Source organism: Chaetodon trifascialis, chromosome 5 (genome assembly GCF_039877785.1).
Source record: "Chaetodon trifascialis isolate fChaTrf1 chromosome 5, fChaTrf1.hap1, whole genome shotgun sequence".
NCBI classification, from domain to species: Eukaryota; Metazoa; Chordata; class Actinopteri; order Chaetodontiformes; family Chaetodontidae; genus Chaetodon; species Chaetodon trifascialis.
The window spans coordinates 9,758,990-9,775,323 of NC_092060.1; the positions used below are offsets into that span (position 1 = coordinate 9,758,990).

Below are 16,334 nucleotides of genomic sequence, written 5' to 3' on the forward strand. Positions count from 1 at the left end.
AGTATTTCAAGGAGACTTAAGTGCAATATTTCAAATGTATTTTTTAGCCTGAAAAGGAATAATGAATAATAATGCAAAACTTTCCTTAACCTGTGGCAGATAGCACATTGCATTAATCAAATATAGCAAGATATCATCTGCATATTTTTTTTTTCTGCACTTCACTGCTGTGGTCATTGGTCTGGAGGTCCCTTGCAGTCAGCATTTTATTTAATTTGACTTTGCCAGTATTTGGCATTAAAATCTTGTGGCATTAGTTAATGTCTTTTGATTTGTCTGGTTCTGTCTTTATTTTTATGATAAGATGATAACAATACACATTTCCTATGTAAGCAGTGTATACTGGCTGTAAATGAAGCTGCCTGGTACCAAATCAAATGAAAGTTGTCAGTCACGCTGTTGTGGTACCACACACGTAAAATGTCCTGTAATATCCACACTTATTCATGTTGATCCATTTCTAGAAACGGATGTGTTGATTATGTATTCCTCCTCAACACAAAAATGTTACAAAACCATATCAAGTGCTTGAGAAAAAGCAGAAAAACATGAAAACAACAAGGTCCTGCAGGAAATGACAAAAGAGTAATTTTGAGAATGTCAGTGTTCGAGAATGTTTTGAGACTCTGCCAGCTTTTCCAGCCCCTTCTCATTCACAACTCATCACATAAGGATGCTTGGTCCTGACCTGATTTGGCATCACTTTTTAAGGCACTGTTTACCCCATATTTCAGTGTGCAGGCTAGTGCAATGGACTTCTATAGACAGCCCACTCTTCTCACTCCCAACAGCTCAAATGATGTAGTATAAAGAGCATCCAACCACCTCAAGCTTCTCCACATTTGGAGAGTTTGTGTGAACATAGATTTCTTTCGTGATTGAGGTAACATAATACACGTAACTTAATGTACATGAATAAAGTACGTAACAGGTGTACTTCTTTTAAGCCAAGCTGTGACCTTTTCCTAAATGTAAGTAGTTCTGGTACCTAAACCAAACTAAAGTGCCACCATTTCACAATGTTAACCATGTGTTTGTTATTGTTCTCAATGGTTTCATTGTGAAAGTCTAACCAGAAGCTGCATATGTATATATATGTGACAACAAGGAGTCCTGACCTATTGTCTGTATGTGACAACAACTTTTGGTTTTCTTTCTTTTTAACGGAGGCAGATATGTCTTCATTGTGTGACACTAAATTACATGTAAGATCTGGAAAAAAAAAAAAAAAAAAAAAAAGTCTTATTAGCCTCTTTGCCTTTTGTTTGACTGGCTCTGCCTTGCACTGAATTATCACGGGCATTTCCACATCACTACACTGACAAAGGTTTATTGAGGATTAAATCTGTACTTGGCAACTTTGCATGTTGGCAGTAGCAAATAGCAGTTTTTTTGTGTTTGAAGTGAATTTCCCAGAAACCCTGAAATGTAACCTCACTAAACTGATCACTGCATGCTCCTTTTATCAGCTGGTCAGCTTGTGATGTTTCATACCAAAGAGACAAGAGCGGCTAAAGATTTATGATGAGTGCGTCCAAGTGAGCTTTTTTTTTTTTTTTAACTTATCTGCATTCATACACATTCATACACATATCTTTTTTTAGAGATTTACCAGAATGTTGAGTTTGAAGGTGATGTTGCTAATCAGACTGTAAACAATGACCAGTGTATGGAAGAGGAAGCCTTGGCCCGGATATCTATTATGTGGTTAACTGTCATCAGACAATAGCCATTACCTTCTAAGACTTGTTTATATGACACCATATTTTAGCAAATATAATGCATCAATGGAATATACAACAACAACAAACACTGATAAGAAGTTGTAGTTTCACATACAAATCTTGCCACCGTCTGGTTTCAAATATCCTTAAAGCACAGAAGAAAGGAGTTACTTGACTGGTCAGAAAAAAGTGGGCACACAGCAGAGTGCGTGAGGTTAATAAAGGTTATGACATCCTGAACTATGAGAAGGACGACAACCCTGAAAAAAGTAGACTTAGACTTAGACTGAGCTTTATTAATCCCAATTTGAGAAATTCTTTAAGTAGAGTAAGTAGTAGAGTAAGTAGAAACTATCACATGCACCTTGTGCTATCTCATCTTCTCTGATGAATTCTCTACAATTTCAGTGGCACATATTCACCCAGTTTACAAAAATATTAACTGTACGAGCCAAAAATTATTTGCCTGGAAGTTATGTAAAAGAATAAATATATAAAATATTCAAAGGGTAGGTCTGATTCTAGCTTTTTCTTTATTTTTCTTTGACTCATCCCAGTATCACACCAAAGCATGCAATAGACCTTCCAGTCCACCGTGATCGGTAAAGTGGCAGTGCCACACTTTACCTCACCTCATCTTGAAAAGAACATGTTCTCATTCCCTGGTCAAGTTAGCAATAATACATTTCAGATGGTGGTTGCAGTTTAGTTAGGGTTAGACACCAAAACTACTTGGTTAGGTTTAGGAAAAGATTATGGTTTGGGTGAACATAACTACGTCTTTAAAACAATCAACACTGACTACTCGGTTCACACAGGAAACAAACCCCAGTCTAGTGGACTATGAGGACTTTCTCACTCTTTATACTGCGTCAGTCCTCCGCTTCTGTTATTACTGCCCCCTGCTGGTACTGCACCTTCATACACGCATGTACTGGGCAGCAGGGCTAAACAAAAAACTCAAAAGTGCTTAAGAAGAATCCAACAAGGAATTGATAACAAGTATTTGTGTTTCCAAAGCCTGATATATCATATTCCTCTGTGCCAAAGAGCTCCATTGTAGCCCAGAAACAGATCAGTGAGTCATACTGTTGCACTGGGTGACATGTTCTTTCATTACCATGAGCACGGCCACTATATTGAGGACCCCATGTGCACTGTAGTGCCTCCGTAAATATCCACTACTGTGTATTAATCTGTGGCTGAAAATAGCCCTCAACAAGTAATGTTTGCTAAAAACTACGCTGGCCAGGTGTTTTAGGAAACTATGTAACCTTTTTTTTAAAAGAGAATGTAACTAAATACTTGTTGCCAGGTTTTAAAGGTTTCCATCTCCATTAGGAAGTGCTGTGCTGTGGGGGCTGCAGCCCCTCCTGCAGGCCAGACTGAAACACAGTGGAAACCTCTGATAAAAAAAAAAAAAAAAAAAATAGTGAACAGTTTGTGTTCAAGTGCTTGTGGATGCAGTATTCTGTTGTGGTTCAAGTATGAAAAATATGGTTAATTTGAAGGATTAACATAATAGACCTACGTGCTTTTTCTATCTAATCCTTATATGACTACGTGCCTTAACCTCAGCTAAAAATACATGAGCTGCTAAACAAATTAATGGAGCAAAAAATAACATGAAACAGCACATTTCTTCACTTTAAATAGTCCAAGTCCAACTAAGCATAGGCGACACAGGGACACAGCGTCCAGTGGTGAGAGTGAGGTTGCTTGTTACTTGCATCTACAGGTGCTTTTATGCAGAATTCATACTGGTTACAACACGTTGTCTGGTGGCTTTTCTCCTGTTAATCCAGTGTTTTCGTGTTTTGTTGTAAGTGAATCTCGCTGTCTTCTAGAATAGCAACTACCCCACTAATAACCCCTGGAGGTAAGGAGATAAAGACAAAGCTGGTTAATGTGAGGACAGACAGGATGGACATGTAGAGCATGTGAAACAGGATGCATCATTAATGACATGCTGAGCAAAACACCACAAAGTAAATGGCAATCATCTCATATGTATTAGAATTTTTTTGGAAGCACTTTGTAACAGAGAAGTGATATATAAATATATATAGAGATATATAATATAGATATTATTATTGTTATTCACTAGGCCATACAAAATGTAATACATCTGTCAGCGGTAACATTAGTATGTGTGTGCATGGAAAGTGACACATGCACGCACTTTTCCAGGGCAGTCTACTACTGAAACTATGCTCCCATGTACATGAATGCATTGTTAGTTTTGGTCTTTTCGTGGGATTTGTTGAAAATAAGAAAAATGTACAGTAAAACTGCTGAAGGCTAATAGGATGATGTTCACTCTAAAACCATACATATACCAAGAGTATTTGATTAAAATACAAGAGATATTTTTCTCTTAAGTTGTTACTTTAGTCAAATTCTTTTTTTTAACTATGACAGATTCAATACTCTTAATACAGAGGATGGTGATCCACCTGCTGTGCAGCTCCTAATCTACAGTAATTTACCTTGGTGGAGAAGAAATGAGGCAAAATCAATCTTGGGGGTTCTTGGAATTGTAGTGTAATTGACTAAATTACAAAATAGAAAACCTCAACATCTCGAAGCAAGCTGACAAGGGGAGCTGAAATATTCTTTCATAAAGTAGAATTAAGCAATGTATTGCCAACATCTTCTCAATTAATGTGCAGAGTGTTCCTTCATAAGAAAATATAAATCCACTTCACCAAAGCAAATATGGACTATATCTGTATAGTCAAAGACATGCTCACACAGAAACATAAAAAGATGCAAAAACAAACATATAGTGCACACAGTATTTATCACAAGCCTATAATAGTCTCGAGATAACATCTAGGGAGAGGTAGGACATCTGGAAGACAGATGAAGATACTCTACCTGTCACCATCAAAGATCACCACAACAAAGAGCGATAAAGATAGCCCACCTTTCAGAGCCAAAGATAGCCCGATACAGAACCAAAGGGATGTTTCAACCCTTTTCTTGCCCAAGAAATGTTTGCCGAGTGTACATTCTCTGCATCCCCTCTGAAACAGATTTCATTAGTTGAACGCCTTGCTCAAAAGCACCTTGGATGTGACAGAGAGCAGTCCTTGCTTATGAAATGTTACCCAGAATGACAGTTAAAAATGCCATTTTACAACTTCATGAATATCAGGCATTTGCTGACTGCATGCCAACCCCTTACAGTCAGGCACAGCAGGGCTACTTCTGCAGAAGAATGCCAAAGAATAAAATGGCTTTCCAAGAAAAGAGTAGGATGCCTCAGACTTATCAAAACAGTAGCAAACTTGTCATTTTTGAACGTTTTATCTGGAACACCAACTGACACATTCTTGGCATAAACATTTCTAATTATTCGGTTTTGAATTTGATGTCTAATCAAATTGTGTGGTGAAATAATCTGAACAGAGAAACAGAGGGAGCATGGGCCAAATCCATCCCGTCTCAAACAGGCACTTTGCTGATGCAGTAAGGAGGGTGTGTGCAGCGGCAGCCGCATTAGTGTGTGGGTGGTGTGTGCAGTGCATCTGCATGTGTGTGATTCTCTCTTGGTGCATGTGTGTGTTTACGGGGGGTTACACAAAGACCTTTCTCATTCACAAACTGAGCCATGTGGCGCTGGGCTGGCCCCTTTAAGAGGCATGTGTCTGAGTTTTCTACTAAGGCTGACTGCTGGAAGAGGTGAGTGCTGGTACATTATTCACCAGCAAGGACACACACACACACACACACACACACACACACACACACACACACACACACACACACACACACATATACACCCTCTTTCACACGCGCTACATAACTGAAGGACATGTACATGAGTTAGGCAGTCCTGAGTGTGCTGAGCCAGAGAAGTGTACTTATGCGCACATGTCGACAAGCAAAGTCAGTATAATGTCAGTTATACATAAAGAAGCAAAAACATGGTCTATACGTCCTCTCTCTCCACACACACACACACACACACACACACACACACACACACACACACACACACACACACATATATACACACACAGGCAGCAGAGGGGAGAAATCCTCAGCCTTCTGTTATTCAGTCTGCATAATTTATAGCAGCCCCAGATCTCCCTGCTAATGACAGCACACTGGGGCATCTGCAGCACAGCAGTAACAGCAACAGCTAACTGGCATGGTTCTCTGTGTGTGTGTGTATGTGTGTGACTGTGTGTGCGTGTGTGTGTTTGTGGAGGTATAATGCTCTGTTGAGACAAGGACAGTGAGAGCGACAGAAGGAGAGAGAAACAGAAGAGAAAGAGACACACAGAGGGTGTCTGAAATAGACACAGATAACGTAACAAAGAGGGGAAAAGGATGAGACAGACAAGTGAGGGACCTCTCGCAACACACACATGCACACACACACACACACATGCACACACAAAGTCTTGTCACTGATTCAACCTGTGAATCTCTCTGGATGTGTGTTCATATTAACATATGTTAGTCTGAGGGCCCTCCCTCAGGTTTAAGGTGAAATACTGCTTAATTTAAGAATTCACGAAGTATTGTTTCCACCACAAACAGCAGTGTGAGCATGTGAACCACATGCACTGAGGAGCCTGAACTCAGATTATGTTATGGCTCCACAAACCCATCTCTCACATCAGTGGCTAACTGAGGCAGTTGTTCACTGCAGACCTAAAGACAGCCACAATGAAAGCTTGAATTTACTGGGATTGGTTTAATGACTTGTTCAAGGGTGTGGCCTTAGCTCTGTTTCCTGTTGCAAGGATTGTTTTGACATGCTGCCCCAGAGCAAAAATCTCCTAATTCTGGGATTTGGAGATCAATGCCACAGTGGTTCTGCCCTCCAGCTGCTGTGCACTGATGTGAGTGTGAGCTGAGAGACAGCAGTTTATGTTAGCCCAGGAAAATGATACTGCATCTGATAAGCTCTGGCGTTACACACACATGCAAACACTCTCAGCATAGTCTCATATGCACGCACGTTAATCTGCAATTACACTTTGTATACACATTCGATACCACTTCTACATAATTATACACATTTTGCACATGTACACACACACACACACACACACACACACACACACACACACACACACACACACACACACACACACACACACACACACACACACATTCCAGAAACCACCCTCATGTTTGTGTGTTACAGTAAGTACAGAGTTTAAGCCACAACGCAGTTAGCTGCTCAGGATAAAGACTGGAAATGGGGGAAACAGATAGCCTGTCTGTCCAAAGTGAAAAGAAAAACATACAAACCCACACCTCTAAAGCTTGATAACTGACCCAAAACCTCAGTGGTAGCAGGAGTGCTTTAACTATTTCTTGATGAACAACAGTTTATCCATTTGTTCAGTACAACATTTCAGGCTGCAGCACGGGTCTCTGTACAGGCACAACAGTAGCAAACTTGGCAACCTCACTGTGGCAACAAGACTTAGGGAAACCCAGCACAAATAATTGTTTTTACATTTCTGTGCATGCATGGTTTACACAAAGGAGATACAGCATGGCGATTAGTGATCTTTAGAGGAGTTGGTAGGCATATTTTTGAACTAACCGTCCTACAAGTCCACACTTGATGTACACACATGTGATTGATTTCTTTTCACTAAAAAAACAGGAAGCATTTTTCCTAAAATGTTGAATTACGCTGCTAAATACGTCAGCACTTAGCACAATGATTCCAAGCAAGGAGAAGGTGCACTATAGTATTTTACAGAATAGCATTAAATCCATTTTTAGACAGTCTAGATAAAATGAAACAGTGAGCTTAGTGGGACCCTGGCTATTATTGGAAGTTCGACAGCACGCATTATTGTAGCATCTATTTGTAATATCAAAGCTGAAGATCTCCACTCCCCCCTTCCCTTTCTCTCGCTCTCTTTCTCAGTGTGGCTGACTGACAGGAGGGCAGACATAAGCTGAACCACACACTCCAGCTACAGTCAGCTCCAGCATGAGGAGACAGACAGAACGAGTGAGAGCGTGAGAGTTGAGGTATGCAGCACTAGATACAGCATCAGTGACAGGAGCATGTTTGGGCATCAGATAAAGCTATTTTAGGAAGAAACTGTCAATGTATCTCAAAAGGCATGCCAACAGCAATGATCAGAGCAGACCTACATTACGCTTTAGACTGCCTGGGATGTAAGAGGATTGGTTTTGTACTTTTCAAGATGGGAGTGTGAGCGGTCCACACACTTATTTTCACTGAGTAAAACAGAGAGAGAGGAGAGAGGGAAAGGCAGTGAAGGCCAGCTAAGCTCAGCGGAGACATACATGTGGTTTCAGTTGTCCAGGACAGAACAAAGACTGCCCATCGATTTCAACTCCTGCAGCCTTGAATTCTGTGTAAGGAAAGTTTGCACTCTTCTTTCACATCAGCTGTCGCTGCCAGTTCTGCAGAGTCTAATCTGCAATTTTGCATCATCAAGCTGGATTCTGTGTATTTTGGTCAGAGGTGTGGGTTGGAGGGTGGAGTGGAGAGAGGTTATTGAATAAGTTATGGCAGAGTCAATAACATAAACAGTAAGAGAGAAACCTGTCTGCTCTCGCCATTTAATCAACATTGGCTCTGCTTTTGGAAGATGGCTCTGCTATCTTTTATTGTGCAAAGAAGATTTACTGTCTCATAACTTCTCTCACAGCGAGGGGTCTGTGCCTCTAACTTTGCACACCCGTAGCTTGCTGTAAATGTCAACATTCATTGGCAGAAAGTCTGAATTAATCGTCACCAGTAAGCTAATAACCAGTTGTTTTAAACAAGTATTGGTTTAGTATTTCTATCATTGTTGGTATTGAAGTTAACAAAGCAGGCGCATGTGGCTTTTCATATTCATGAAGCCCAGAAATATCAAGTCTCTGAATTTCAGAATGGTTCAACCCACCATTGCAAAAAGGTTGTGAAGCTGTGTAAAACATAAATGTGATCATTTGACATATACTCAATTAAAAACAGTACAAAGACAAAATATTTAATATTTGACCTCATCAACCTCATTGATTTTGTAAATATCTGCTTATTCTGAATTTGATGCAGCAGCATGTTTCAAACAAGTTGGAATAGCTAAAGCAAAAACAGCTGTTTGGAACATTCCACAGGTGAACAGGTTCATTGGTAACAGGTGAGAGTATCATGATTGGGTATGAAAGGGGCATCCTGGAAAGACTCAGTCGTTTACAAGCGAGGTTGGAGCAAGTTTCACCACTTTGTGAACACATGATTGTATAAAGGAGATTACTACATGAGCTCAGGACACTTTGTAAAACCGTTGTCGGTAAGTTTTACTTTACATTTTACACAGCATCCCAGCATTTATGGAATCGGGGTTGTTGCAAGCGAAACAATAGCTAAAGTGGCTGCTCTTGTTTTACTGTTTTATATGACTGCTCGCTGACATGTTTGCAATAAGGTCAAACTGACAAATGGAAATGCATCAATAAGGCAGCAGTGATGTTTAACCAGAATAAACAGAGTAAATGGTAATACTGCATTGTAAGCCACTGTAATGTATTATCCTCTTTATGTTTGGCACTCTGGCGCTGCCGTAGTGAATGCTTGCTCATATTAAATATTTTGATATATACGCGAGACAAGAGTGTGTACTGTCATGGCAAAGTTGCTCATTAAGGAAATGCATCTTCTATCTTTCCCCATTCATTTCCTCGACCCTCTACAGCAAACACTCCTTTTTACTGGATTACCAAAGTGTTTGAGAGGGGACAGGTGTACCTGCACCCAGTTGGTAAACACTGAACATTAACATTACGGTTTTCTAATTACAATTATTAAATAGTAATTGTCAATTAATATTATTCATTACAATTTCAACACAAAATTGTATACATTGCCTGTGCGACTCTCAGCTAGTTTCAGCTGAGAACTTGTTTGCTTAGTTCAACCCAAACACAGCTTTTCACAGTATAATACTGAAGAAACTGGTAACTGTGGCCAAAAGGCTGCTGTAAAACCAGTGTGTGGACAGAAATTAGTGGGGGTGTGTACAGAAGTGGGTGTTCCAACAGTTTGGCTGTGATTGGCTGGCTGTGTTTAGACTAGGTTTGGGATTGGTTAGGCCCAGGGTGTGTGTCTGCAGACACGCCCCTTACCCCAACCCATCTGTAAACTGCAGTTTCAGTTTCTTCTTTCTCAAATGAAATATCTCTACACTTCCCTCTCATGCACATCTCCAGCCTGCTCTCTGGCCAGGAGTCCGTAGCTCATTCACCAGCTACCCTGACATTACTGCATCCACCCAATGAAAAGTGTCAGCGTAGCCCATGACTGAGCTACAACTGAGGGAGAGTCCTGGCCAATAAGCAGTTGTAGGCACTTTGTAGGGGAGGCTTAATTTGCAATACTTCACAAAAAGTTTCCACATTTGAGGTCACACTGAGCACACAAGCAGACAGGGGAAGCTGCATTTGTGCTGCAATAGGAGATCTAAAGTTTGAATATTGGTTTCTTGTTGTTAAACTGGGTCCCCACTCAACTTCACCACAACAGAACTGTCTGAAGAAATGCAGTACAAACATTTTCATGAAGCATTTAAGGCTGCTAGGTGCAAATGATTGTCAAAAGAAATTATACATCGTTGGTTGAAGTGTTCCTTTAACCTCATAACTATTTCTGGGTATGGATTTAACACTTCTGTGATTAGTTTTAGCGGATGAATCCTGTCAATTATGGGAAAGAAACAGAAGTTCAGAGGCTGCTGGTTGCCACAGTGCATCTATAGTGTCACCCCACACTCTGCAGTGTCTAATTAGGTTGTGTTTCCCTCTGTATATCTGACTCTGTGTGTGTGTGTGTGTGTGTGTGTGTGTGTGTGTGTGTGTGTGTGTGTGTGTGTGTGTGTGTGTGTGTGTGTGTGTGTGTGTGTGTGCGCGCACGCGTGCAGGCGTGCATGTGCACAGGGTGAATCAGCTCATAAGTGGGTATCTCCTCTCCTGAGCTTATCCCTGCCTGGAAAATGTGTTTTCAACTGAAGCCTGATTGCAAAAGCACTGTCATAAATAAATGACTTGATAATTTTAGCATGTCACGGAGGTAAAAATAGAACATCACGTTGTTAGCTCAAATGCTGGATGAACCCTTTGTTAAAACATCTGAGTTACTTCCTACTGCATTTAACACTTTGTAGACATTTGCATGGAAATTATGTTGATTCTACATTTGAAGATGGAAAATGAGTCTTCACATAATCACACTGCTTCAAAAGTTTTGTCCTCACATTCAAGTTACAGAGCTGACGAAAGGTTTACAGCTGTGCTCTTGTACTGGAGAAATGTGTGACACTTCCACAGTTACGATCTTATTCCCCTCTCTTTTGTGCAGTGAGGGAAGTTGTCACTTCCTGTCTGTGTGCTTCCTCACTCAGGTTTACCACAGGACAAGCAGGTGAACACAGGTGTAGCTGGTACCAATCATAGTTATATCATCATCAAAAGCAAGGCATGAAAACACAGGTGGAGTGGGTCATGGAGACACTGTGCGTCAAGTCAGTGTTGTGTTTCAAGGAATGTAGCTAAAAGTATACCTGAGAGCATTTGCAACTAGTAGATTGCATACGTATAATAAGATAAGCAATATACATGAATCACGCTGTGTGAGGGCTCCATTTATGTGTTATTTAGGCCAACCCTGATTCTAGAAATTTTCTATTACCTTTGGTAAGGAAAGGGGTCAACTCAAGTCTTTTGTCAGAGAGAAATGAAGGGCGATAATGTGAGAAAGAAAAGAGAAAAAGTGCACAACCCTCATATAGTCCCAGGTCTTGTTTTGTCCTGTTCAGATTATTCATTTCTAAAAGCTGATTGTTTGTTTAACTCATTGTTCTGATGACGATGAGTTAAACTGAGTTTCTTGCAGGCTTGCCCAGCTGCTGCACACAGTTTCTGACTCTTCCCACAGAAATTTGTGATTGGAAAACCAGGAAGCGCTACAGGAGTTTCTGTTGTTTAGCGGACTGCAAAAAAGAGCACAATTTCAGATATCCGTGGTATAAACTTGCAACAAGTTGAACTGTTACCACCTCCCACAGACTGTCACTACAGTCAACGCCGGCACTGTCAGGATTTCTCCCACGATTTCTGATATGGAACAGCGAGGGATTTGACATGTGAAACTGGCTGTAGGCTACTATACAAAGTTTGGAAAGGGGGTTACCTCAATATAAGGTTGCTGTCCCTGATTCCCATCACATGCTCCGCCTGCTGCTTCTCCCTCTGACACACACAGAAGCCACTGCTCTGCCTGTTCTCCACCTGAAGACGCTACATGCAGGTTACTTCACTGTAAAGATGTGATGATGCAGATCTTGCTGGGAGTTTCAGTATCCACAGATCATCAGTGTCTGTCTGACCATCAGCAGGACCCTGCTGTTTGGGGCTTAACCCCAGGATTTACTGAGCTTTAACTAAGACATTTGACTATGTCACTGTCTCTCTACCGCTCTCTCTCTCTCTCTCACTCACACACACACACACACACACATGCACACACGCGTTCCCTGCCACGCTTCTCATTTCATTATGGGTGACCGGGTTATGGAGGATTGAAGTGTCAATTGACTCGCGCGCATGCATGTGTGTATTCACGTTGACACATTATATACAGCACGCACGCGCACGCGCAGCCAGAGAGCGGTGACTGTCTCCTTACATCACCATGGCAGCTTCAGTGGCCCTTATAGTGCGGTGTGAGTGCATGGCAGGTATAACGGAGAAGCCTTAAACTTACCGCAGTCCTCGCACAACACTCTCTCCACATCCTTCTTCAGCTCCGGCTCGCTGGCGTCCACAGGGGCGTACGATGCCTTGAATACCAAGGGCTCGGCGGTCGGGTCCATGAAAAAGATATATCTGTGGTCCTTCTCCACCGTGGTGCACGGGGCCTCAGAACCGAAGTCCCCGACGGTCACGAGCTGCTCCCTCTCGAGGCCGCCGCTGTTGACGGGCCACACGTCCAGCACTTTGACATTCACACTGTAGGGCTCCCGGGAGGAGATGTTCTCCGGGGAGGAGCGCACCTCGCCCTCGATGACCACGGCTGATCGGTACGCCTGGTCCTGGAGGGAGTTGAGACTCGGGGCGTAACAGGCGAAGGAGACCCCGATGACCAGCATGGAGAAATGCACTGGATCAAGCCTCATGCCGTCAGCCTGTGCTGTGCTGCAGTGCTGCTGGGCGGCGGAGCGAGCTGGAAGAGAGAGACGGCGGCGAACGGGCTCCGGCAGAGCAGGCAGGGCAGAGCGGCAGACCTTGTGGAAGTGTCCATGCCATCTGTGTCTGCCGCTGCTTTCCCCATACGGCTGCTGGCCTCGGATGGGGGGGACACACCAGCCTAGGAACCGGAAACGGCCCGCTTCTGCATGCTTAAAAATGTGATTGCTGCATTCTCCTTCACCAACCACCCTCCCCCTCTTATCTCCTCTTTTCCTGAAAGGCAAAACAAGACTCGTAAATTAGCCTCCTCTCGATTCCAGGGCTGAAACCTCTCTCTCTCTCTCTCTCTCTCTCTCTCTCTCTCTCTCTCTCTCTCTCTCTCTCTCTCTCTCTTTCTCTCTCTCTCTCTCTCTCTCTCTCTGGCTAATAGGCTAGCATCGCATGGGTGGGCGCATTGCCTCTCTGGAAGGAAAAAAGCAGCTTGCGCGTACAGGGGAATCACAAGAAACGATACGCACTCCACGCACACGCACACGCAAGGTCGGGTCCTTTATCCACTTATATCGATGGTCAAAAGAGTCCCGGTCCTGTGAATCCGTTAGTTGGTAAGCACAATAAAAAAGAGAGGGGAAAACCGGGGAGGAACAGACGGACAGGATGAGATAGCAGCGGTTATCCGGTGAGGCGATGCAACAGTAGCGCGCACCCTCCAGCCGCGTCCCCTGCGCCCCTCATCAAACGCGAGCGGCTTACGTGAGCAAACATCACCTGCCCGGTCACTGGCGTCGGCTCGCCACGTCCTGCGCAAACACCCTAATGACCCGGGCACCCACCGGCACACCGCCACCGACCCAAGCAGCATGTGACCATGCCGGTCGCCTGTGTTAAACCTCTGCGGGTGGGTGCAAGAGAAATCACGCACGCAGTGCACAGACACAGCACGGAGTGCGTCTGTAGCCGAGCCTTGTACGGCGCCCACTGTGGATCTCCAGTGCAAGAGGTGCAAGAGAGGCTATAGGCGACTACTCCACACACTGCGGATAGCTGTTGCGATGACTAACGCTGCGAAATTCTCTCAATGGATTCCTCAGCATGTCGAGGCGAGCTGGGAGTTTGGAGATTTCAGCTTTAAATACCCTCAGACACATATGCGCTATCTGCACGCTGCAGGAGAGCACACCCAACACCTGACATTTTCCACGCTAGAATTCGACTCATTGCAGTTCACTAATACTGCCTTGGGATACTGTACAGTTTAAGGACTCTGTGGCAACACGTGGGGGCACCAGTTAGCCCACCCTGCAGGTATTAGGTTGGAAAGACATTCTACCCAAATCCTTTGCCAATCCTGCTCAGCTACAGCTAATAAAACCGCTTTTTTCATTGAATACATCTCCACCAATGAAACGAGAGCTTTGCAAATATGCTGAAGCTTTTTATGGTGACCACAAGTATCCCCTCCTCCCTCCATAGCAAACCAGCCCCTGCCTCCATCTCTGTATCCATCAATCAAACCATTCATAAGATTCGCCTTTCCCTCCCCGCGAGGAGCTGAGCGCCCTTCGCCAGAGGTCAGAAAGCCTTTCATTGTCCATGTTGAGAAAGGGATAAAATATAGTGTCATATAGAGGACATGTGCAGAGGTTTTTTTTTTTCTTACTAAAGATGACTGAGATGAGAAAAAAAATGTATAAGAGCCCATGTCATCACTGTATGCACCTACATCATGGCCTCATCCACCCATTTCACCATTAGCAGGGTCACATTGGGGACCAGTCTCTGTCCATGGTTCTGAAAGCCTTGACAGGTTTAGTGCTGTGTCCCAACAGGCCAGTCACATGACGCCATAGAGACTGAAGGCCACAGCCAGATTGCTGCAATGAAGAGCTGTCTCCTCGCTGCATGTGTCCGTCTTCACTGTAATGTATTAACCTGGGGGTTAGGGTTAGAGTGGACATCTTTTACTGGGAAGTGAAATACAGGTTCAGTGCTGCCCATGCTGCTAGATGTTATCAGATGTGCAGGATTTATCTTTTCTTAGTCAAATGTTGATGGTTCCAGGTTACTGGGATTGTTTCTTCAGTTTGGGGATCACTGCAGCATTTCAACAGGGAAATACAGCCCTTCATCGAGGGACCCACCCACACCTCTTAACCTCTCCGCCCACTGCCCACCCATTCACCGATCTGTCTCTCCTTCATGCATTCAAACGCTCGTGCATTCATTAGAGCCCCCATTCAAAGACCTCATTTACAATTTAAGAATTTCCAAATTAGCCTTGAAAGCAAATCGTTGACGAAGTGAAGGGGAGTAAAGCCGATTCCTGCTGACTGACCCTGGTAGGACTGTCACCGCTGTCACCTCCATGATTCCCCTGATACTCGCAGACCCTGCAGGAATTTCCTCTGGCTGTAAGACTCCTCAACTCATGCCACACAATCCAGCATAAAAAATATTTTTCTTGTGCACCATAAAGGAACTAAACTTACATTTCACTGTGCAGCCCTGTGGTGCACTATGACAATTAAATGGGCCTTGAATTAACAGAGGGTCTGCTTTTGGTAATGCAGTTGCATTTCAGCAGGATGTTGATGAGGTTACCTCGATCGGCCTCTCGTGATAGGCTTGCTGTCAGAGACAGAGCAGCTCTTCCTGTTACAGTTATTTTACAGAATCTTTGTACACCTGTCCCAGATTTCCTCTTTGCAGTCCCTCAATTTCTACATCACTAGCAATACTCATGAGCAAACTCAAATCCCACCTGTTTGTATGCTCATACATGGTTCTGAAAAATGGACATCTGTGATTTATCTGCTCAAACAACAATGGAAATGACTGGGCATGTGCTAAAAATATCTCTTCTATCTATTCCACGTTGACCCCCCTTCTTTCAGATCATCAGTCAGATTAAACTCATATGTGGGGCTAAATCAGTGTTAGGACATTTAATCATATGGAGGCACGTGTGAAGCTTGTGAGTTTTAAAAGAATCATTATTTGGGACACTGTGATTTTTGTTGTCATATGTCAGCTGATACAGTGAGGAGAATTTGCTGCAGGACGTGTTCTCATTTCACACATGTCCTTAAAAAGTCTGTTCCACAAACAATACACAAATAATGTAATAATTAATATTATTCCACAGCCTCCTAATGCCATCTAGCTGTTATATGCTCAACATCCACCAAATTCCCTGCATCATTCTTCTGCTTGAGGTCTGCTCTGGCCCTCTGGGGGGATGCTTCACTGTTGTTGTACCTTATATGACCCATAACAGCAGAAGTGAGTCAGATTTCAACAAATGTTGAAACAATATAAGCTAGTGGGAAAACAAAACAAAATCTCACCTGAAATGAGGAGAAATAAACTAGACAAACCCAAATCATGATGAATAATTATATCTTCAAAAAATGTAAACCCTATTTA

General features: G+C 43.0%; 2 protein-coding genes across 5 annotated transcripts in view; one reads left to right on the forward strand and one right to left on the reverse strand.

Moving 5' to 3' along the window:
* The window catches only part of nrg2b (neuregulin 2b), a 55,383-nt gene extending 41,720 nt beyond the window's left edge, over nucleotides 1-13,663 (reverse strand). For both annotated transcript variants that reach the window (XM_070962391.1, XM_070962390.1), the window contains exon 1: nucleotides 12,484-13,663. In XM_070962391.1, the coding sequence (XP_070818492.1) occupies nucleotides 12,484-12,895 (412 nt within the window). In that variant the 5' untranslated portion in view covers nucleotides 12,896-13,663. The remainder of the gene's footprint in view (nucleotides 1-12,483) is intronic.
* ctsf (cathepsin F) overlaps nucleotides 1-16,334 on the forward strand; it is a 113,522-nt gene that overhangs the window by 58,544 nt on the left and 38,644 nt on the right. The gene's annotated exons all lie outside the window — the stretch shown is intronic.